This window comes from Pelodiscus sinensis, chromosome 6 (assembly GCF_049634645.1).
Source record: "Pelodiscus sinensis isolate JC-2024 chromosome 6, ASM4963464v1, whole genome shotgun sequence".
NCBI classification, from domain to species: domain Eukaryota; kingdom Metazoa; phylum Chordata; order Testudines; family Trionychidae; genus Pelodiscus; species Pelodiscus sinensis.
In genome coordinates, this window is record NC_134716.1 from 31,811,062 (window position 1) to 31,833,965 (window position 22,904).

Consider the following 22,904-nt stretch of genomic DNA (forward strand, 5'->3'; position numbering starts at 1 on the left):
AAATCTGAGCTGTCTACACTGGCCCTTTTGCGCAAAAGCTTTTGCACAAAAGGACTTTTGCCTGAACAGGAGCAGCATAGTATTTCCGCAAGAAGCACTGATTTCTTACATGACATCGTCAGTATTCTTGTGGAAATTCAAGCGGACAGTGTAGACAGCTGGCAAGCTGCGGAAAAACTTGCCAGTCTAGACACAGCTTGAAGGGTTTTACACTTACAAGTACCTCTATACCTGTTAATTCTCAATTCACAGAGATGTTGCGAGGACTCAAGTGAGGAAAAGATTTTAATTTTCTAATTGGGAAACCTCAGGCAGGTAGATCAAGGGGTTGTCCCTTGATCTACAGAAGGAGGCAAAGCTTGGAGGGAAACCAAGCGGCTACCACTCCTATGTCCAGACCAGTTGGCATTCAGCTCCTGGCTAGAGCTCTTGTTCAAACTATTCCTGGGCAATGGAATGATTAGAATTGAAATCCATTAACCTGGCCATGAGTTTAATGAGGAATTGCAGTGGGGCAGAGCTCTCTGACATGCTGCCCTTTGAGAACATCTGTGTGCCAGCAGGCTATGTTGGGAAAAGCTAAGGGCAGTGCTTAATTTGTGCCAAGGCTTGCTGTTTCTTTAGGCTGGCAACTCATCGCCCTGGCTCCTTTGCTTGCTGCATCAGCCTCTGGCCTGGATGCATGAGAGAGAGAGGAAAAAATTGCTTGAGCACGAATTAAGCGTGGGGGGGGGGGGGGGAAGCAGGGTTTGATTTCACGTTACTCCTTACCAGCGGTGGAACTAACTTAACAATTTCTTACAGGCTGAGGCACTGGCCTATTGCAACCCGGGTGCTGCCAGCTCTTTCAATAGCCCCCTGCTGGCTTTTGCCGCAGCTCAGCCCGCTCCCGCGTCCTTTCTCCTCTGCGCGTTACATTGTTGAATCTCCCGGGGGTTTCCTTGGGGGGACCCCCCCAGGTTCGCGCTGTGTGAAATGGGGACGCTGCTGCCCTAGCTCAAGGGGAGGGGAGGGGGGGGGATTCCCTCCTGCTTGGGACGCCCGGGGAGCTGGTGCCGCCCAAGCGAAAAGTCTCTGGCGCTGTCCTGCCCTGCCCCAGCCTGACAGCCCGTGATCCCCTGGAACAAATGCGTGACGCTCAGAAACACCCCCCCCCCCAACCCCCCCCCCCCCGCCCCCGTGCCAGCCCGGCCGGGGAAACAATTCGCAGCCGCGCCAGGGCTATTTCGGGCTGGGGCTGCGGCTCGGCGCTGGCACGCGGCGCCCGTGTCCTTGCTCCCGGGAGAGGCGCGAGCGGGCTGCTCCTGCCCCCGGGGCGCTGGGGAGGCGAGCGCCCGGCGGGCTCGGGGCGGGGCGCTGGAGCCGGGCGAGCCCCGCGCGGGAGGCGGGGGCCGGATTAAGCCCCCCCGCCGCGGCCGGCGCGGCTCAGAGGCCGCGGGGAGCGGTGGGGAGCCCAGGTCCCGGCGGCGGCGCCATGGAGGGGAGCCCCATCCCCGTGCTGACCGTGCAGACCGCCCCCTACCCGGACCAGAAGCCGACGGGCGGCGGGGGGCTGCGGCGGCCCACGGGGCTCTTCGAGAGCCAGCGCAACTACCTGCCCAACTTCGTGCAGAGCCTGCTCTCCTCCATCGACCTGCGCGACCGCCAGGGCTGCACCATGGTGGTGGGCAGCGACGGCAGGTACTTCAGCCGGACGGCCACCGAGATCGTCGTGCAGATGGCGGCGGCCAACGGGGTGAGCCCGCCCGCGCCGCAGCACCCCAGCTCGGCTCCCCCCTACCCCCTCCCATTGCCCCTGCCCCCCACCCTTTGCCCCTGGTGCCTCTGACCCACCCGCCCGTGCGCCTCCACCCTCTGGACCCTCTTTGCCTCCCTCCCTGCATCCCCACCCATCACCTCTGCTCTTTGGGCCCCCACCCTCTGCGCCCCCACCCGTTACCCCTCCCAAATGTGCCCCTGGGCCGACTATATCCCCACCCATCACCTCTGGGTCTGCTGCACCCCCTGCCCTTTGCTCCCCTGACACCTCTGTGCCCTCACACATTGCCCCTCTGTGCCTCTTGGGCCCTCTTTGCCCCCACTGATTGCCCCCACCTTCTGGGGTCTCCTGGATCCTCTGCACCTCCACCCATTGTCTCCCCTGCCCTCAGTGCCCCTGAGCCCTCTGCACCCCTACCCATTGCCCTCCTTCTGCACCCCTAGGGCCTCAGCAGCATCCCCACCCATTGCCCCCTCCCTGTATATGATAATCTATTCAAGCTGTCGGTGCAGCAGCACCCCCAGCACCCTTAGTTCCAGCATTTATGGTGGCAGTGTGCTGAACCTTACACACTCTGCATCAAATTATCTAATCCCTCCACTTGCTGCATTCTCATGTTTTTCATGCCTGTCCTCCAGGAGCATTCCTTAACTGTACCCTTTTCGCTATCATCACTATGTCCATCCACATAGTGCATCTCTGTACCTTCTTTTGCTCCTGCACAGGTTACAACTTCTTATTCCCCATCTTCATCCATCAGTTTACTGCAGTTTCTCTTTCCTTCTCCCCTCCCTGTCTGCACTCATCCATGATCTTTCGCTTTTCATCCTCACCTTCCTACTCCAGTCCTTTATTCTTTCTTCCTTTTCCATATGCTGCATCTGTCCATTCCCTCCCTTGTCTGCCTTGGCACTCATGTTCTCCCTGTTCTTAACAAACTCTTTAGCACCCCTTCACCCACTATACTCTTCTTCCAGTTGTTTCACCCATTGCAACAAATTTTGTTTCTTCCACACCATCTTTTGCCCATCTGTGATAATCCTTCTCCCACACTCTTCTACTTATTGCACCCACATATCCCTCCTTGTCATAGATCCAGGCCGTGTTTATCACCCTCCTCTTCCAAGTTTAAATGCCCCCCCCCCCACATTTGCCCATTATTTTCCTTATATTTTTGTCTCAAAATGTAGTGACTTGGTGCTATTTTGACTTGGAGATGGCATTAACTTGTCGTTTACTACTACAGTAACAAAGAAGCAGATGCATGACCAGAATCCCACTTATCAAAGGCAGTAATTTCCTCTTGTTTACCATAGATGGTCTGATGAGCATGTATTGCTTTGTCTGTTTCCAAAATGTTTTGTTTTGTTGAGTATTTTCATATTTTATGTGTTGGCAATGAAGCAGATGGCACTTAAAACTGAGAGGAAAACATATAAGTGGTATTTGGAGTTTCATCACCTCAAAGTCAGGAAAAGTTTGGATTAATTATTGTTTTTATTGTATTGTGGTAGCACTCAGTTGTCCCGCTCAGGAATCAAAGCCCCATTGTGCTAGCTACTTTAATACACCCGATGGAAAAGATGGTTCCTGCCTAAGAGAACTTTTAATCTAATATCACAGGCCAGTAGTAATGAGGGAATAAAGGAGCAGTCAGAAATAGACAAATCATGTAAGAAGGGAAGAAGTGCATTAATATGTGGGTGGTATTGAACAGATATTAACAATGTAAAGGGTTGCTTTTAATCTGACCTTTTAATATGTGTATCTAATGTGTGAGCTGTATGCCTTAATGCTCTCTGATATGCCCTTTAGGATGCATTGCTCGACTTGAGAGGGGGTAGGGATTTTTTGATGTATAACCAGGGTGTTGACTGCTCTGGTCATTTAATGCGCGATGACGCCTTATTTTGGGCTGGGATAAGCAGGGAAGTGAGAAATGCTTTTTGAGAAAATAGCCCTGTGGAATGACTGAAATTTTAGGAGGTGTATGTACTCACAAGGTTTGTATTTACGGCAGAATTAGTATTTTTCAAGACTGCTCAAGTAAAGTTATTTTTCACAGTGAGAGCACTTGCATGGTTTGACCATGTGCTTGTGTATATCGCCATGAAAATAATTCCTTCTCTATTGCTTTTAGTCCTAAATGTACGGGGAAAAGACAAGTGCAGCAAACAAAATTATTTGTATTGACTAGTGCTGTAGTTGTCCGCAATGCGTTCTGTTCTGCTGTCAAATCTCAGAGAAGCATAAAATGATCAATTCTTCAGATTAATTCTTTCAAACATACACATAGGTACATACATTTATTCTGGAGATATTGATAATGTAGCCATAGTTAATGTTGCCTTGAAATTTCCACCTAAAACAAGATTAAAATCTCTGTTTTATATTTTAATGATTGAATTTACTCTCCAAATTTGTCGCAATAATTCTTGAAGAGACAGTCACAATTTAACTGTGTAATCTTTAGTAATTATTTACTAAGTTTTGCAAAGAAAAGTCAGAAAACCTTTAAAAAAACCCTATTTTCAGTCCTTTCCTTGGATTCTTTTAACTTCGAAAGTAAACATTGTGCACATTTCAATTTATACCCAGTAATTCATCTTTACAATATCTCTGCTGTGACATTAACATTTAAAAGTTATTTTGGTGAAAACAGATTTTAAAAATCAGATTCATAATCTCTCATGTCTATCAGCTCATGATTGCTAAACAGACACAAATTATACACATGGAGCTTACTGGAGGAGGGCACAGGGCTTTGGGCAGCAGGGAATTTTGTGCATGGGGTGCAGAATTCAGGGGCATGAACACGAATGCAGTTATGGTGGTGTGTGAGGTGGTGACTTCAGGCTGAATGAGGCTATGGATAGGCATGTAAGGTCTCTGTTGGAGGAAAAGGCAAAAGGGCAGCTCTGTTAGGGCTCACCAAGCATACTGAGCCAGGATCAGTATGCTGCAGTAGGAGCTGTGCTCCTGTGTAACTGAGCTGGCCACTAATACCCTGATCTACATGGAAGTCAATGGATATTAGGAGCCTAAACACCTTTGTGGATCTGAGTCTAGCGCCACAAATACTAATGTGGGTCAGTAAGCATCTTCCATTTGTGGGAACCAGGGACTGCAGAGGAACCATGAGGCCAAAGGGACTGAGCCAGTAGGAGTGTGGGCACTAGGAAACTGAGGAGTTGGAGGATCAGGGACTGATGCGTCAATAATCCAGGTCGCATTAGGGGTATGTTTCCCCGTTGGCCAGATACCTACATCCCTACCATACTACTTTTCCTTCCCCTCAGCCTGGCATTCCTCATTCTTCCCTCCCTTTCCCACCACTCTTTGAGATGCCTGAAAAAGGCCAGTGCAGACTGTTTGACAAACTTTCTGTGATTTATTGGAGCAGTGCTCTCCCTGCTGAATTTTGGGAAGTTTTGTTAAACACAGAGGGAGCTCTGTCGCTCAAAATCATGTTTGCCAGGGAATGGATTGCTCCTCACAATTTCCATGCAAAATCCTGTGATTTTAGATTAGTCTGATACATTCCCTAACCATACAATCATTGCAACTTAAAGTAAATAAACCTACACTGACATTCAAATACCCTACTGCTTCCACACACACAGTGACTCTTCACCTCCACAGTAAACTTACACATCTAACTCTTCCAATATCACAGTAAATTAAAAAATCTCCTATTTCAGATTTTTGAGGTAATACTAATCATATGCTGTACGCTTTTACAGTGAAAATATATCTGCTGGTAAAGTATCTTAACCTTCCTGAGGACATAGCTATTAGGGCTGCAAAAGGGTAATTTGTTAACTGGTTACCTGTAAGCATTGCCTTATGAGGGTAAGTGGTTAACTGGTGCCCACCCAGTCAGAGCAACCTGTGCCATGGTATGGCGGGCCCTGCCTGCCGTGGGTGAGGGGCTGCTTTTGCCTGTCTGGGCTCACTGCATTGTTATGCGGTGGGCTGGTTAAACATAACCGGTTAACATTTAAATGGGATTTTACATCCCTAATAGCTATTTTACTGTCATGTTTGCTCAGATAGATCTCTGTTAAATATGGAAGTAGAGGAGACAAAGAGAGAACACCTGAAGGCAGAAGAGCCCTCTCCTTGTGGGAGAAGGAATTCACTCAAAGGAGAGGCACTGAGTGTAGGGAGAAAAGGGAGCTGTCCCAGGAATACTTAACGGAAACTCGGGGAGCCTGGAAGAAATTGTATTGTATTCAGAGCTTTTAGCTACAGCAGTTTCAGCAGGTTGATGGCAAGATTGTACTGTCAAACTCAGTTTTCATCTTTACCCTGGAGGAGATGCAGCCAGTGCTATGGTAAATCATGATACTTTCTGTTATCCGCTCTAATGTGTTGTCATTCAGTGGGCTTGGGTGCCCACATGTTCTTGTTTTGAGAGTTACATGGTAGTCTGTCTATAGGGTCCCACTACATATAGCAGCCATAATCTGCCCTGACCTACTCAACACTGTAGCCAAGATGTGCACTAGAGTAGGGGAGGGGCTAGCTTCTGATTGTGCTCCTGAGCAGCATGTGGAAGGCCTATTTGGGACCAGCTAGTAATCACATCTGACAAAGATGCCCAGCTGATGGGCTGGACTGGGGGGGAAAGAGACTGAGCAGAGCCAGGATGCTATGATTTGGCCAAAAAAGCAATTGCAGGAATAGAGGGAATCCCATCTTGCTTTCTGCACCTGCCTACTGCTTCAATAGCCATGTGAAAGAAGTAGTCTAGGCAGTACCTTGTGGTAGGAGAAGCACCTTTGGCGTGATCTTACTTTCCAGTTCAGCACTGCAATGATTTTGCACTGGTGTCCTAAAGTCAGAAGGAACCAAGGTGATCGTCCCTCCTCTTCCCCCGCTTATTTTTATTGCAATGTGATGAGATGGTTCCATTTGCTATGGGTGACTAGCCAGCTTATGGTTGGTTGATTCCTGGTTCAGAGTATATGGTAAGATTCAGTTTACTCTTTACAGATGGGGTCCCTAGGTCTCAGTGGGCATATAGGAACCCTGCAGTGAAGTTCTTGATCCCGCACTCCCTATCCCCTTATTGCATAGTAGTGTTCCACAGAGGGACATACTGCCATTGCTCAAGTTCAGCAGTGTAACTTGCTTGCCAGCTGCATTGGGTGTTTTCCAGTTGTCTTTTTTAAATACAATATTGTTTGTATTTTCTGTTATCTTTCGTGTAAACCTAGCACCTTGATGGTCCTGTATAAATAATACTGTCTCTGCCCCTCGTTGCTGCATGCCGCTCAGTCATACCAAAACAGGGGAGGCCAAGGTAAAGGATATGAAAGTAGAGATCCACAGTGTTCAGGACCTAATCTACTTGTTTCATGTGTTTTTAAGTTTAATTGACTGAAGCATGTGAGAGATTACTGGGAGAATAAAAAAAACATTAAGTGACTCCATGTTAATCTGCTGTATCGTCTGAAAATGCACAGCTGCATGTGGCAGCCATGCTTAAAAGTAATCTGGCAAAATATTTGTTAGGGTAGCCATCCTTTTGCCTCAACAGTTTGCTAAAAGTCTGGTCTTTTTCCTGCTGCAGATGCTAAATGCAAAGTGACGGAAATGAATATGGAATACAACTCAGAGTGTAGTATTATAAAGAACATTAAATGATTGTAGTCTTGCAGCAGTTGAAATCTTTGAGTGCCAGAGGTATGTTTTTCATGCCATAGCAGTATCAAGTGAAGTGAGGGATGTATTATCAGTGCTTTAATTAGAAATGGGTAAATGAGCACGAGTTTGACTTTTCCAACCCAGATTGTTGATGTCAGCTCAATAAATCTGAGAGTCCATTATTTAAAGAGAACTAAATGTCAGCTGAATGTTCGCTTCTGACACAAAACATGCAGAATCTGCGACATGATAGAATGTCGGTGTTTGTGCCTAAAATTCCTGAGTGAAGAGGCTCCATAGGGGATGGCTAATAAGTGAAAGAAGCCTTCAGGCCTTTACACAGGGGTACTTCAGAGCTTCACACGAGGATCCAAGAGATGAGTTCTGTGCACTAGTGATCATTTTGATATACAATCAGTGTTCCTTGTAAGTCAAGTGTTAGTGCAGCCATGCAGGAGAGATTCATATGCCTCACAACTGATTAGCAGAGTACCCATAGCTAGGTTTTGTGTTTTTTATATTTGCACCTGCCTTGGTGCAATCACAAAATGTATTCCGCACAATGGATGGAAAAGATTAGCGGGAACATTAATATACAGCACAAATATTTTAGTTATCAAAATTTATATATTGACTCAACTAGGGATGTTAAAATTTATTTAACTGTGTAACTGTTGAAAATGTCATTGGTTACAGGGTTACACATGGGGCAGCAGGTAGCTCCCCCAGAGCCAGTGCACATGGGGAGCTGGCTTTTAAGCTGGCTCCCCATGTGTACCAGGATCCTGTGTGAAACTGTGAAGGTTAACCGATGAGCTAATCGTGTACACAGTTACACTTTCACATCCCTACTCTCAACGTTATTGATGTCGAGAAGAGATCTCTGTATTCAAGGGCGCTGGAACAATTTTTATGTTGGGAGTGTCAAGAGCCAGTGAATCAAACTGTACGCCCTATATATGATGGAAACCACTTCAAGCCAGGGCATTCAGCACACTTTATGCCAGCCCCTATGCATTAATTGCAGTTAAAGCATCCACTTCAATGGGAGTCTAGTATCTTCAGTGTCAACTGAACAGATTATACATATATAACTTCTTGATGACACAGAACAAGACACAGATGTTTATGTAATGTACCCTGATCTGCAATAGATGCACACTCATACTTTAGCACTTCCATAGATTCAGACTTGTTCTCATGCATTTTGTGAAGTATAATTCTGTCAACTCCCTTTGGCTTGTATATATGCAACTCTGTTTAAAAGCTGGCACACATCTCTGACAGCTGTAGTTTGAAGATTGAGTCATTGCCATAGATGGCAGCCTTTCTACATGCTTCATTAGTTTAAAAAAAAAGGGGGGTGGGAGGAGGGAGGGAGTGATGCAAAACAGACATTTTTAATATGTGTTTTCCACATGCCTCTGTGTTCCTTAAAGAAATATTCATGTCTAAAGAGTTGGGTGGGCTAACAGGAACTGTTTTGCAATCTGTCAAGTAATTCTGTATTTTCTCAAATCTCTCAGTGTTATTTGGGGGTTAAGTGACAACACCAATATAAGGATCTTGAGGGAAATGGTATACTTTCTAAAAGCAGCCTAACAGGCAGAAAAGAAGCCATAAAAGGACAGAATCTAATTCAAAACAACTCAGAATATTTTTCTATTTACTTTTATTTGTTGCACAATACTAGGTGGTATAAAGCAGTATGTGGTGTAGCAGTGAAAATGCTGGCCTTTCTTCTTGCAATCTGGATAGCAAATGCTCATTTGGGATTCTGGTGGTTTCCTCTTGTCTCTTGGTGGATGAAATTTTTTAACTTGTCCATTTTCCAGGAAAAAAATTTGTCAGGCCACAATAGGTGGAAGCTATTTTTCAGGGCAAAATGTCTTCCTTGTTTTGTCCCAGAGGAATAGTATTTCAGCAGTTATTCATAGGGAAAGTGATAAATGCTTGTTAAGCAGTTTGAATGAAGGAAATGATAATATAGCATCTTTCACTTGAGATTGTCCAAATGCCTTAAAAGATTTGAAACGCACTATATGTCCATAAAGTACCGTAGATGTTGTCAATTAGCAAAACACCCATTTTGTTTCACATTTTGTGAACTAAAATGTAAACACTCAGTCCAGCCTGGGGGGAGCACTTTTAATACTGCTCCTTGTAGTCTGTAAATCAGCAGTTAAGTGACAACGTTTCAAATGTTGGCACATGGAAGATTTTTTAAGTTCTGGATTCCAGCAGTACTATAGTTAATTCAAAGGCCAAAAGTCCAGAATCACACAAATGGAATCATGCAACTCCATCAAAATGCACAAATGACACACAGTCTGAGTTTTAGGAGTAAATAAAATTGAGTTCTCCTCATGTTTTTTGGCTGATTGCACAAATGACTAGCTTTGTATGTAGTGCTTGCACTGAGTTCCATATTGTGGAGGCTGATTTTATCCTTTTTAGGATAATGTATGGAAGGACTGATCTCATGAGACTGGCACATTGTCCAAAATATCTATTTAGCAGATGCAAAATTCAGTAGAAGATATTTGTATTAAATGCACATATACTGCATCCAGTATGGTTTTGTTAAAAACAGTTTTCTGTGAAAAACTGTTTTTCAACAGAAAATTGGGATTTTAACTAAATGAACATTGTCATGGATAATGTCTGCTTTCCATAGAAACTTTTAACTTTGCTCCCAAAATGTATGTGTTTTTGTTTTGTTGCTTGGTGAAAAAACTTTTGTTTTTTTCATCAATATTTTCTGCAGAATTTTTTTCTCAGTCGGTTCTAGGTAGCAGTAGAATAAAACACTCCTTGAAGACTTTTTATACTTAAAAATCACAGCTTTGAAATCTTTTTTTCTTCCCCTGCTTTCCCCTCCCAATAAAAACATGTGTCGTCTCTCTGAATAGCGTCAGCTTAAAATTGCGAGGTTAATATCCAAATCAAATCTCAAGATAGAAAGATCAGTTAATCAAATGTAATGTTCTGAACAGTTTAAAAGCACAAAGCTGTGATGGATAGTGAAAAAGGAGCTTAAAACCATATGTCTGCACTTTTAAGGATTGGGGAAAAATGTATTTTGTGCTTAGTTTAGTTGTTGAACTTTCCAATTTACATAATCCATACAAGCACAAATTAGGTGAGTGAATTTCGTCCTTATCAAAGTGCAGCTGCACAGATTTTTATAGAGTTGAAAGGTTCCAGCCTGTTGAACTGTGTCCAAAGAGAATGGAGAGTCAGGGTTTTTCCACCTTCTACAAATAACTGACCTAGCATTCAGTAGCAAAAGTTGAATTAGCATCCAATTATCTCTGTCACATTCCACAGAGCATTCAAATACTGCAAGATACAAAATTCCAGAGCGCTTGGCACTGAAAAGCAGGGGAACTTTTTTCCCAATGAGGTTTATAACCAAGGAACTCTGAATTAATTTCAGGCCAGGTCTACACTGGTGGAGAAAGTCAATGCAAAATATGGAACTCCAGCTATGAAAACTGTAGTTGGAGTCCACATACCTTGTACCTATTTTTCTGGGGTGGCCTCACAGTGGGAGGTCAACAGAAGAAACTCTTCCATTGACTTCCCTTAATCCTCACAACTGCAAAGAGTTCTGGGCTCGATGGGGGCACCCTCAGCATTCAATTTAACAGGTGTTTATTAGACCCGCTAAATCAAATGCCAGAAGATCGATCTGGAGCACTGATCTTCCTACAACTGTAGTTGTGGTCTCAGGAAGCAAGGTTCCCTATGGAATGCTGTGTATTCAGTATCTGTAAGAGAAGTGACTTGCCATCCTGCTCACTTTCATGATGTCTGATGCCATGAGTTACAATTCCCTATTGTAGTTCTAACTAATTCTGTTGAAATAGAACAAAGACATGTTAGTGCCCATATCTCTTCTGATTTGAAAAGATGTGACAGCTTCATTTCCCATTTAATCAGGAACTTTCATTTAAGATGCAAGATAGAGAAATTGCTTTGTATCGTTTCTCACAACCTTGTGAGGCTCTTTATTTAAAACCAGGGTTTGTTTGGAAGGAAAAGTTTCACTAGTACTAGTAACCTTTATAGTGCTTTGGGTTATGTCTCTCAAAAGTTCTGGGCTGATATTCTAGCTCCAGGATTTCAACCCTAGTCTTTTGCCCATCTTTTCTGTCTGTCTCTCTTTTCTTCTTTAATTTTTCATCTCTCTGTGTAAATTTTCCACCACTTCCTCCGTCAGAATTTTCTGTGGAAGAGTAGGCTTAGTGCTGCCTTCCCCCCACCCCACTTCTGTGGCTGAGTTTGGTTTAGCAACTCTGTGTTCTCTAGTGCCCCTGCCAACCCTCACGGCAGGCCTTTGGCAGTCTCTCATCTCGTCACTTGGCACTCTGAACCCTCTGAATCTTATTTAAGTCCTCATCTTCCAGGGCAATGGAAAGCAAAACAAACAAAAGTCTGACAAATAATTTCTACACGTTGTGTCCAGTGGCTCTAGATCAATGTTCCCTTTTAGCTGTGTGGCAGCACAGTTTATGACTCAGCCTGCCCAGTCAGTCAGCTCTGTGCATAGCGCTCTGAGCCTCTGACTGGGCGGGCCTGTGCTGCCGTGCAGTTTAGAGGGAACGCTGCTCTGGACCCAGTCATTGTTGCATCCTCCTCTCCGGGTTTGCAAGTGTCCTTATCCCCCAAAGTTAAGTGGCTTCACACCACTTTACCAGTGACTGGAAGTCAAAGCAGCCCACCCCTTACACTTGGTTCTAGTCCAAGGACTCTAGGACAAACAGCCAAGGTCCTAGAACACCTTGCCTCTGGACTTCTTCCTACTATTAATCTTTCTTTAGGGGGAGGGATAGCTCAGTCGTTTGCGCATTGGCCTGCTAAGCCCGGGGTTGTGAATTCAATTCTTGCGGAGGCCATTTAGGGATTTGGGGCAAATATTTGTCAGGGATGGTCCTTGGTCCTGCTGTGAATGCAGGAGACTGGACTCAATGACCAAGGTCCCTTCCAGTTCTAGGAGATAGGCAATCTCCATTAATTTATTTCCTGGTAACAAGCCACACTTCCCAGGGCTTCTCCTCAGAGATCTAGTTCCTACTTGATGTCAGGGTCAACCACAGGAGCTTGCTCCAAACCTGCATCTTTCTCCCATGCCCCAGGCTTCCATCACTTATAGGCCTCCCACAAGTTTCTCCACTTTATATTACCCTGCTGCCCAGTGAGTGACTGCAGAGTTCTTTGTGTCTCGCTGCAGACCCTTAAACTTCCGTCTCAAATAGATCTCCCCTGGCCAGCCCTGCTGCCCCCCCCCCAACCAGCCCTGCTTCCTGCCAGCTGCCCCCCCATTTCCCCTGGCCAACCCCGCTGCCCCTGACGTCTCCCCGCCCCCAGACCAGACCTGCTTCCCGTCCCCCCACCCCCTCCCAGCCAGCCCTGCTCCCCTCCCGGCTGGTTCCTTCCGTCCCCCCCGGTCAGGTATGTCCGGTATTTTTTTTTAAGCTACCTGGTAACACTAGTTGAGTCCCCCCATTTAGCAGACAGTGAGGATGAGGATGGCTTAGCTTTGCTTTCCCCAAGCCAGAGAAGGGGACAGAGAGCTCCTTTGAAGAAACTGTGCTCTCCAATAATACCTTTTCTTTTAAAGAGATGCCCTCTGGCATTTTTAAAATGAGTCAGCTTAAAAAAAATCAAGCCAGAAATGTTTTTTTTAATTTTCTGCATGCAGTGCCTTGTTGTTTGTCTGTGGCATTAACCTCTCCCACTGGTTTTACAAGCTGCCTGTTTCCCATTAGCTAGAACTCTCTTATATTTGCCTATCCATATATTAATGATTGATTCTTGAATTATATTTATATTGAGCTGAAACTAGTGTTTGATTTGGGGACGAGACTAAGGTTTTTGAAATTGTAATCTTGGGATGGATTTGCACTTTATTCTGACTGCGTTGAGGCTGTGTTTAATTGTTGCCCCCTGAAAGGTTGCTCTGTTTTACAAATGGACAGGAACTCCTGTGTTCAAATATAGCTTGGAGGTTCACGCTCTTTTCAGCAGGAGTAGCCAAAGAGTGACCTTGCAGGCCAAATGCAGGTCACAGTGTTCTACAGCTAGGGCACTGGTACCCTTGACTTAGATACAGAGGTATGACTCACCGACTGTAGGCCCTAACATGCATGACCTCAGTGATCCAGCTGAAAGACCACTCTGTGAAAAGCAGTTGCTATCTGTTCTCAGTTTATGCTAACTAAAGCCCCAGCCCTGCTATCGGATCCACACAGTTGATGTTTCCACTTGTGTGAGGTCCCCTTGATTATTTTTCCCCCCTGGGGCTCTGTGTAGGTGCATAGTTCTGCCTATGTGGATCCAATAGCAGGTCTGGGGCCTTAATATTGTTCTTGGCAAATGGCCTGTGTGACCCTCCAAAGTCTGGGTGGTTCTGCTTTACTGTTTACTTGAGACCAAATCCTGCTTCTTCAAAGGAGTTACTCCCGCTTCCCAGTTGTGTAAATGAAAGCAGAATTTGGCCAATAGTGTCTAAAAAGTCTAATTTGCGTATGTTTAGGTATAAGTAGGTATCTTAATTATGGAATAGTTGGTATAAAAATGCTTTACAATTAGTATAAGTTAATTAAATGTTTCAGCAAATTACATAGGTGAAGTTAATGAATTTTTACTGAGGGTTAATTTTTTTTTAAGGTTAAGGCCAAATTGGGTAGTAGTGTGTATTAATTTAAATCACATCATTGTAAGAAATATTTAAGAGGAGTAGTCAGTTTGACCACATATGACTACTTCACACTATAGAATTCAAACCATTGTTTGTCATCAGCGGTGGTCTAACAGATTAACTTCCAGTATTCTTAGTTATGTTGTAATTGTTCCACAGCTAGCTTAAATATTGGCATTATAGGTCTTGGGCTTCCAGCCATGGTGGGAATTGAGCCATATTTTTATATGTTGTACATACAGATAGACATATGTACAATAATTATTTAGCAAGTTGGTATCATTTAGAGATGAAATGCCAGCATCAACCAAATATAATTAGACTTCTTTTTCTGGTTTATTTAGATTGGAAGATTGGTTATTGGCCAAAATGGCATCTTATCCACACCTGCTGTTTCATGTATTATCCGAAAGATCAAAGCAGCTGGTGGAATTATTCTAACAGCTAGTCACAGTCCTGGAGGACCTGGAGGAGAATTTGGAGTCAAGTTTAATGTTTCCAATGGAGGTAGGTGTTTTTATAACACATTACATCATTGTATCTCACTCAGAAAGGTAGAAATAGGTTGATACAGATAGCCAGATGATTATAACTATTTGCTTTCCTGTTATATGGATGCTGTATAGTTTTCAATATTAGAAGAGGTTTTGTTTATATATATATATTTATTTTATATGGAAAAAATATACCCTGAGTCTATATACGTCTTAGTTCAGTTCCCTCTGAATCTCTGAATAGGTGTTTTATGTACAGAAGAGCTGCTGAATATCATCCTGTTTTTTAAATTATATTTAGTCTCTGCTAGTAGATGTGTGACAATGTCCGTTCTGCCTTTGCTGGTGGAGTTGACACCCTGGCACCCCTCCTGCTTAGAAAAGCCAGTCTCAGGTGCCAACAAAACTAAATCCTGAAAGGGCTGGGAGGAGGACACAGCCAATCAGAATCCACCAGGTGAATTAAGAAGGTTTGCCTGCATTGTCAAAGGGGAAGTGCTGGGTAAAGCTGGGGCACGAGAGTAAAAATCTCAGTTTGAACCCAGAGCCCCAGCCCTAGGTCTGGACCAGGGCCTAACTATCAGACTGCATCTTTGCTTAAGTGGTGCAGCAGACTGGGTGATTTGTTTTGAAATATAAAGGGTCAAGTGACCAATTTTTGATTTAACTTTAATTTCTTATTAGAAAGACAAGTGAAAACTTGCAGCCTGGAACGCCTTGCTCCAGGCAAGCTGTCACCCACTTTATGGAACTGAAATGTAATGGAGTCCTGTCCTGCACACATATCCATCATACATATCTTGGCATTTGCTTTAAGGTTGGGAGTTTCAAAAGCACCTAAAGGACCGTGCCCTGGTCTTCCTATATTGGAATAAAGTTATATTGGTATAAGCATATTTAAACCAGTATAACTGCACCCACGGAAGGGGATTGAACTGTTTTAAATACAATGGTACATTTAAAGCGGTATCATGTGTATAGACAAAAGATGAGACTTTAGCTTGTACTGTTAGTCTAGTTCCTCATTTCCTTAAGCATGGAAATTCACCTGTAAAGATGATAATTTTACTTGGTTTTCTGCTTCCATCATACATCATAATCATGATTAATAATACTTGGCACTTTATAGTGCTTTTTCATCTGAAACTCTCAGGTTCTTTACAAAAGTGAGGGTACTTAATAGAAATGGACAACATTTTTCACCTGAAATTTGTTGGCAAAACATTCCAATTTGGTGACACCCTACTGATTAATAAATTTATGTGGGTGTCCAAAAAAAGAGAGAGAAGTTCTGAAAGTAAAAATATTTAGATTCAAAATTTGCAAAGGTTAGCATTTTGACTTTTTCATTTGAGGCAACTTTTTGTTTAGAAATGCCTTTCACTTTTATTATAAAGTCCCGCACAACTTTAAAAAAATTGTTCAAGATCAAAATTAAACATTTAATTTGGCCCAAAACATGTTTTTATTTTATTTTATTCATTTACTTACTAACTAACTAGGGATACGTCTACACTGCATGGCTATTTCGGGTTACGTTCCCTGAAATAGCTACAAGCTGCCCGTTACTTCAAAATATTTTTCGAAATAACAGGTGTGCTATTTTGCCATCCTGGTAAACCTCGTTGCAGAACAGTTATGGATGGCTAGAAATAGAGTGTTATTTTGAAATTTGGCACTGTGTAGATGCACCAAATTTCAAAATAAGCTGTTTCAAAATAAGATACACAATTTGCATAGCACAAATTGCGTATCTTATTTCGAGTTTAGGGTGCTGTGTAGACGCACCCTAATTAATTAACTAGAAGTTTTACCCATAATTGCTCAGGTCCTTAATTCCAGTAATTTTTGCTTTTGGAAAATAAAATGAAAATGTATATACTTCATTTAAATCAGTGCTCTGGGATGGGGATGAGGGGTTCAGTATGTAGGCTGCCCTGCAGAGAAAAGGCTACCTTAGGCTTCTCTCACTGCAGCAGCTGGCGGCCAGATGAGAAGCTCCTGTCCATGGCCACTGCAGTTCCAGTGGGCACAGCACGGGGAGAGGTGCATGTCCCCTGGCTGAGGCAGCTTCAGGTTTGTCTATCCCCTGTGCTCTCCAGCCAGAGTGAGAAATGCAGCAAACTGTGCACTTTCCTCTTGCTCCCTGATGAAGGGAAACAGCCAGCAATGTTCCTGTACGCATCTGGGAGGGCATGAAGCTTCAGCGGCCCCCATGCTCCTTAAATGGCACCTGGGATATGGGAGGCTCAGGGCTCGGGCAGGGAGAGACACCAGCCAACCCCTTTCACCTGCTTAGTAATTCTGTCTCTTTTCTGTATAGTTTTATGAGAAGCAATCCCATCCCATTTTCCTGGCACAACCAAACCCTTACGTTACGTTAAATTATGATAAGAGGAAGCTCTATGCTGAATTTATTGGTTCTAGCTTTTACCATTTAGGAGGAATTCTTGAACAAACAGACAAACTCTCTCAAATATACAGTAGATTTATTTGCTTGGACTGTCAGCAAAGCAAAATATCAGTTATTTACAAGCTCTCTTTATTATCTTCATGATGAAGGTGGGGAAACTTCCGGGTTTGTTGAAGCACAGTAATTGCATCAGTTGCATCACAAGGTGTGATGCTAAATCAGTGCAGCTTTGTGCATAACCAATACCTGAATCCCAGAGAGGTTAAGTGGCTTGCCTAATATCAAACATCAAGTCAGTGGGACAGTTAGGACTAAAGCATAAAAGTCCCATGCCTTAATCACTAGATGCACTGTTGCAGCAAACTTAAATCTTCTCTCCCTAGAATCTGCTTGACAGATGGATAACATTTTGAGTTTCTTTTGCCTATTTTGGCATTTTAAGCAAAATCCATATAACTTATTAAGCTTTAAAAACAAAACTCTCTGCCAAAACAGATGAGACAGACTAATTCTCATTAGTCAACAAGGGCACAATAATAAATAATAGGCTTAAGTTGCTGCTGGGAAAATATAGGTTAAGTATTAAGAAAAACTTGCTAACTATGAGAACAGTTAGGCGGTAGACAAGCTGCCAGGGGAGGCTGTGGCATCACTTTAGCTGGAATATTATCAGTAGACTGGACATCCATCTATCAGTAGTGACTTAGGACTAATGAAATCTGTCCTGACTCAGGAGGGGTTGGAATGAAATGAGCAGAGGTCTCTTCATAGCTAAATGATTGTATTATAATAAGAAGGTAAGCAATCATTGTACTACTGCCACTATCCCTTGTTCGGTATTGTGTATTACATCTAACTTACGTGGCATGAACGGTACCTGAATTTACATGGCAAAGCTGCCCTGAATTCAACAACATTACTGGGAATGGTGTGGAATTAGAACTAAAAGAAGTGTATGAAGGTACCAAAGTAATATCTGTGAGGGAGCAGAATGAGTCTTTTTTTTTTTTTTTTTTTTTTTTTTTTTTTTTTTTTTTTTGAGCAGAACTATGCTGTTAAAATGATAGATTCTTGGATTTTAAGACAATTCTGGACCCAAATTTACTTTTGAATTTTAAACACGTTTTTTGTAGTTTTGGAAAAATAGAGAAGCAGCATGTGAAATACCAGTTTTAATTCAAAACGCACACTCAGATTTACTGAAGAGTACTAATAAGTAGCACATTTCTTTAGCAATACATCCGAATGATGGTGGTTTGCTGATTTATTTGTATGGAGATTTGTATTCATTTTTTAAAAAAAATTTGAAACACACATTTCATTTTCAGTTTTGTATTTCTTACAGCAGGAGTGGGGAACCTTTTTTGGGTCAGGGGCCATTGACCCACAGAAAAATCAGTCGGAGGCCACACGCAAGTGGAAGCAAAAAAACCCAAAACAAACCTCACTGATGTGGTCCCTGACTGAGAAGGAGAAAGACACTCCCCACACTCTTCTCACACAGCAGAGCCTTGTGTGGGGGGCGGGCGCAGGCAGGCTAGTAAATTTTGTGTGCTTCAGCACCATGCGAGGTTGGAGGACCATTGCAAGTGCCCCAGTACTGGAACAGTGAAGTCCTGAGCCTCAGGGGCCAGACCCAGGCAAGCCGGGCCCTATCTTACAGAAACATGTTAAACTCTGTGTGTTTGCTTTAAGTGGGAAAAAAAATCTATGAAAAGAATCTCCAGCCATTTTTTCTGGGCTTGTTTATTTTGAGCACACCAGAGGTGTTTACAGTAAGTTATAATAGAGAAGATTCTTTTTGTTTTTGAAAAGTGAGCCATTGTCAGAAAAAAACTCTCTAATGTTTGTCTTCCAGGACCTGCCCCAGATGCTGTTTCAGACAAAATTTATCAGATCAGCAAAACCCTTGAGGAATATGCCATTTGTCCTGATCTCATAGTTGACTTATCTCGGCTTGGAAGACAAGAATTTGATCTGGAGAACAAATTCAAACCTTTCCGAGGTACCAATCTGTGTTTTTATCTACTTTGTATGTTAAATCCATACATTCTGTTTATAAATAGAGTTGCCACAGAATGAAAATAATATAAGTATTGAAACCGATTATTAGACTATTTTTTTACAATTTCATAAAAGCATTGTTCATCACAACACCCTGCAGACTAGGTAAGTAAACCATCTCTCTCTTTTACAGATGGGGAAACTGAATCCAAGTGTTTGTGTATTAAAGCCCAAGCCCATCAAAACAGGGAGACACATGCTTAAATTCAACTGTGAGCCTTAATTCTGTTAGAGTCAAACACGTGCATAAAGCACTTTGCTAGATAAGCCCCAGTTCAGCAATTTCAAGGTAGGAATGTTAAGAAGCTGGTATTTAACTAATTCAGTAGTTGATAGAATTTTTATCGATTACTTGATTAGTTGATAGGCATCCAGCTCAGTCCCAGCTCACGCCAGGTCTGGGATGAAACCCTGCTGCAGCTCTGCATTTAAAATGTAGTAAGAGGCAGGTGGGCAAGCAGCCCAGCTCAGTCCTAGCTCACACAGACAGGGGCTGCAGACAGCCATTGATTTGTGGCAGCAGCCCCCTCTCTTCCCTGCTGCTGCCTCTGATAGAGGCAGCAGTGAGGAGAGGGGCAGGCGGCACCACAGAGGTGGTGTTGGGGGGAACCGGTTTTTAAGCTGGCTGCCCCCTCCTAGGAATGGCTCCTGCTTTCCTTCCTTGCTGCCTCTGATACAGAGGCAGTGGGGGCCAGGGAGGGGAATGTGAATAGTTGACTCAACTACCTGATAAGCCTAGGCTCTCTTACATCCTTATTCCTAGGTACTGTAGAAATATTCTTATAGCCTCAGCTAGAGGGTTGTTGGACTGCACTTCTCCTCTGAAAAGAAGGAACTGTAAAATGCCCTCCCCTCTCAGATTCCAAGTATGGAGGTGGTTAAGCACCACACTGGATCAGTCTGAATTAATATCTAAGGCATTGATTCAGCACATACTTAACTTTAAGCGTGAGAATAGTCCCAATGGCCAAGTTGGGTAGACTGTCATGTTGTTAAACTGTTCTTTTAAGTTGTGAAGGAATGAGACATTTGGCTTATATATGGGATACCTGTACAGCTCTGCCTGATGTGTTAAATACGTCTCATTCCCTAGGTGGGTCTAGGTGTGTCACATGCAGCAGCATTTCCCAGTGGGTTGTGGGAAAGTTATAGGTGGGCTGCAGGTTTCTGTGTATTATATTTTATTGAAATACATTTACAGTAATACAAACCTCAAATACGCTCTGGTCCTGCAATCCTTAAGCAGCCAAAACTCTATTGATTTACACAGGCCTTGAGGTCTGATCCAAACCCCACTTAAATCAATGGGAGTCTTTGAATTGACTTAAGTGGAATTTGGATCAAGATTCCTAAGTGTTGCATGATCTGATCTTGTTTAGTGTGCAATGGATTGTTTAGGTGTCTTTGGAGAGGTTAGTGATCAATTTGTCCATCTGCCTATGTGGTCAACTTTAGTAACTTCTTTTGTTTTGTTTCCCCCAGTGGAAATAGTGGATTCAGTGGATGTCTACCTCAATCTACTTCGAACTATCTTTGACTTTAACATGATCAGAAGCTTGCTGACTGGACCCAATCAGCTTAAAATAAGAATTGATGCCATGAATGGAGGTAGGACCATGAGTTTCTGTTGTTTTTATTTAAAAAAAAAAAAAAAGAAAAGGTAAAAGATGCCCAAAACAGTCAACTATTTCAGGGTATTTTATTACGAAGTAGTGCTAATATTCACTGACCGTGTATATTCCTATTTGGAATTGCATTGTTGGTTTTGATGGAGATTCCCTGCAAAAGGAATGCAGGGTTTGGCAAACAGCTTGTGGAAGAAAGATATCACAGTACATGTTTAAAAAAGTGAACTTGTTAAAGGGACATGCCATCTCTTGATAGTGACGGTCTGTTATATTTTCTGAACAAATATGTTGCATATAAACTGTAATGTGGATTATAAATCATTGCATATCTCTCTATATAGTAAAAAAACCTTTTCCTGCAGGATGACAGCGTGACACAAATCCTAGTGTTCAATCTGACTCCTTTAATGAGCATTGTGCTTAAGAGATCGTTCTTTTTTTTAAGACGAGAATGGTGAAGAAGAGCAGTTTCATAAGTGACTGTGCATCACAATCACTAGCTAATAAATGCAGTTTGTATTTTTAACAGTGTCATTTTAATTTTAGATTATTTTCTGGGGCTTAATGGTAGGAGATTTGGCATTGATATTCAATGATACTTAAGAAAAATGTTTGAAGAAAAATTCCATGGCTGAGAAATGGAGGATTATGTGACTGTCACTTATGACATATTTACAGTTTTAGTTATTGGTATAGATCAGGGGTCTCCAAACTTTTCTGCCCGAGGGCCGCATTAACTATCAAACAGCAGTTCGGGGGCCGACTACACACTTGAGGTCCAAATAAAAAACAATCAAAACATGGATGTTGTTTTTAATTATTTATTTAATATTATTTTATTCAGTTATTATTAACACATTGATACACTACACATGAACACCTGTATTAGTGTGAATGGTGAAATTGTTTCCTGGATGCCAAAATAGAGCCCAGCCCACTAGTGACCTCATGAGAGAGCTAGCCAATAGGATAAGAACGCACTGGCCAATAGGGAGCAATTGTCCACGCGAAGTCCCAACCCCTCTTGCTGTGAGGGACGCGCAGAGCCCGGGCTCGGCCGTCGGTCCGCAGGGTGTGTGGCCGTCCGTTGGCGGCTCCGATCCCCCGCACCCCCGGCCGGGGAGTCTCGCTGCCCAGGGCAAGGGCTGCGCGGGTCCAGAGTCTCTCCTCCGTCCCGCTGGCTCCTCCGGCTTCCCTCTCCTGGCTGCCTGCCCAAAAGAAAGTGAGTGCCGGCCGCCCCTGTCCTTCCGGCCCCTCCCCCTTTTGAGCCGGCACGCACGGGGCGTGCCGCTCACCCTGGCGTCCCTGCCCCTTCTCCTCCTGGGTCCTGCCGCCTTCCTCGCCTGCCGCGCCTGCGGCTGTGCGCCCTCGCTCCCCTCCCCGTGGGCTTTCCCCTGGGCTCCGCTGCGCTGCGCCGCTCGGCGCTTCTCCGGGGGAGGGGCTGTCAGTGTGGGGAGTTTCTTCCCCACCCCAGCTCCGCGGCGCTGCGCCGCTCGGCGCTTCTCCAGGGGAGGGGCTGTTAGTGCGGGGAGTTTCTTCCCCGTCACAGTCTCCACGGGCCGGATGAGAGGGCCTCGCGGGCCGCATCTGGCCCGCGGGCCGTAGTTTGGAGACCCCTGGTATAGATGGTCAAATTGTACATAAGGAAAGTGAATCCACATTAGGAAGAGATGGCTTTTTTAAAATCAGGTAAGTGACCACATGGTAAAATAGTGTGGACAAGGCGATTGTCATTTTAATACATGTTTGCAGGTCATGGTAAACATTTGTGTCTATTCCCTTAATATTTACCTTGACCTGATAATACATGTTACAATTACAATGGTTCTGTCCAAGATTTTACTATTACTTGGTTACTATGTATTAGCTAACACAATTTTTTCCTAGTGAAGACAAGGCCCAAATATGTATGATGACTGTACATAGTTGACCCATATATGAGATAAGAGCCTGCTCCTATTACCAGCTAGCAGAGTTACTCTTTTAACTCAGATGGTAGACATCCATGCTTTTGCTTCTGAGTTCTCACTGATATCCCTGGTTGGAGGAGGGTGAATTACACAGTGTTCAGTGAAATATTTTTGTTTTTTCTTTCAGTTGGTATGACAAAGATATGCGTGCAATGTGAGTGCACTAGTTAAGTCTTCTAGTAGATTTCCATGCTGTTGTGAACATCAGAATTTGAAGT

The 22,904-nt window shown here is 43.6% G+C and overlaps 1 protein-coding gene across 1 annotated transcript in view; it reads left to right on the forward strand.

Moving 5' to 3' along the window:
* Positions 1-1,236: 1,236 nt before the first annotated feature.
* The window catches only part of PGM5 (phosphoglucomutase 5), a 102,904-nt gene continuing 81,236 nt past the window's right edge, over positions 1,237-22,904 (forward strand). Inside the window, exons 1-4 of the mRNA XM_075931677.1 lie at positions 1,237-1,735; positions 14,462-14,624; positions 18,883-19,029; positions 20,571-20,696. Coding sequence (XP_075787792.1) covers positions 1,475-1,735; positions 14,462-14,624; positions 18,883-19,029; positions 20,571-20,696 — 697 coding nt within the window. The 5' untranslated portion in view covers positions 1,237-1,474. The remainder of the gene's footprint in view (positions 1,736-14,461; positions 14,625-18,882; positions 19,030-20,570; positions 20,697-22,904) is intronic.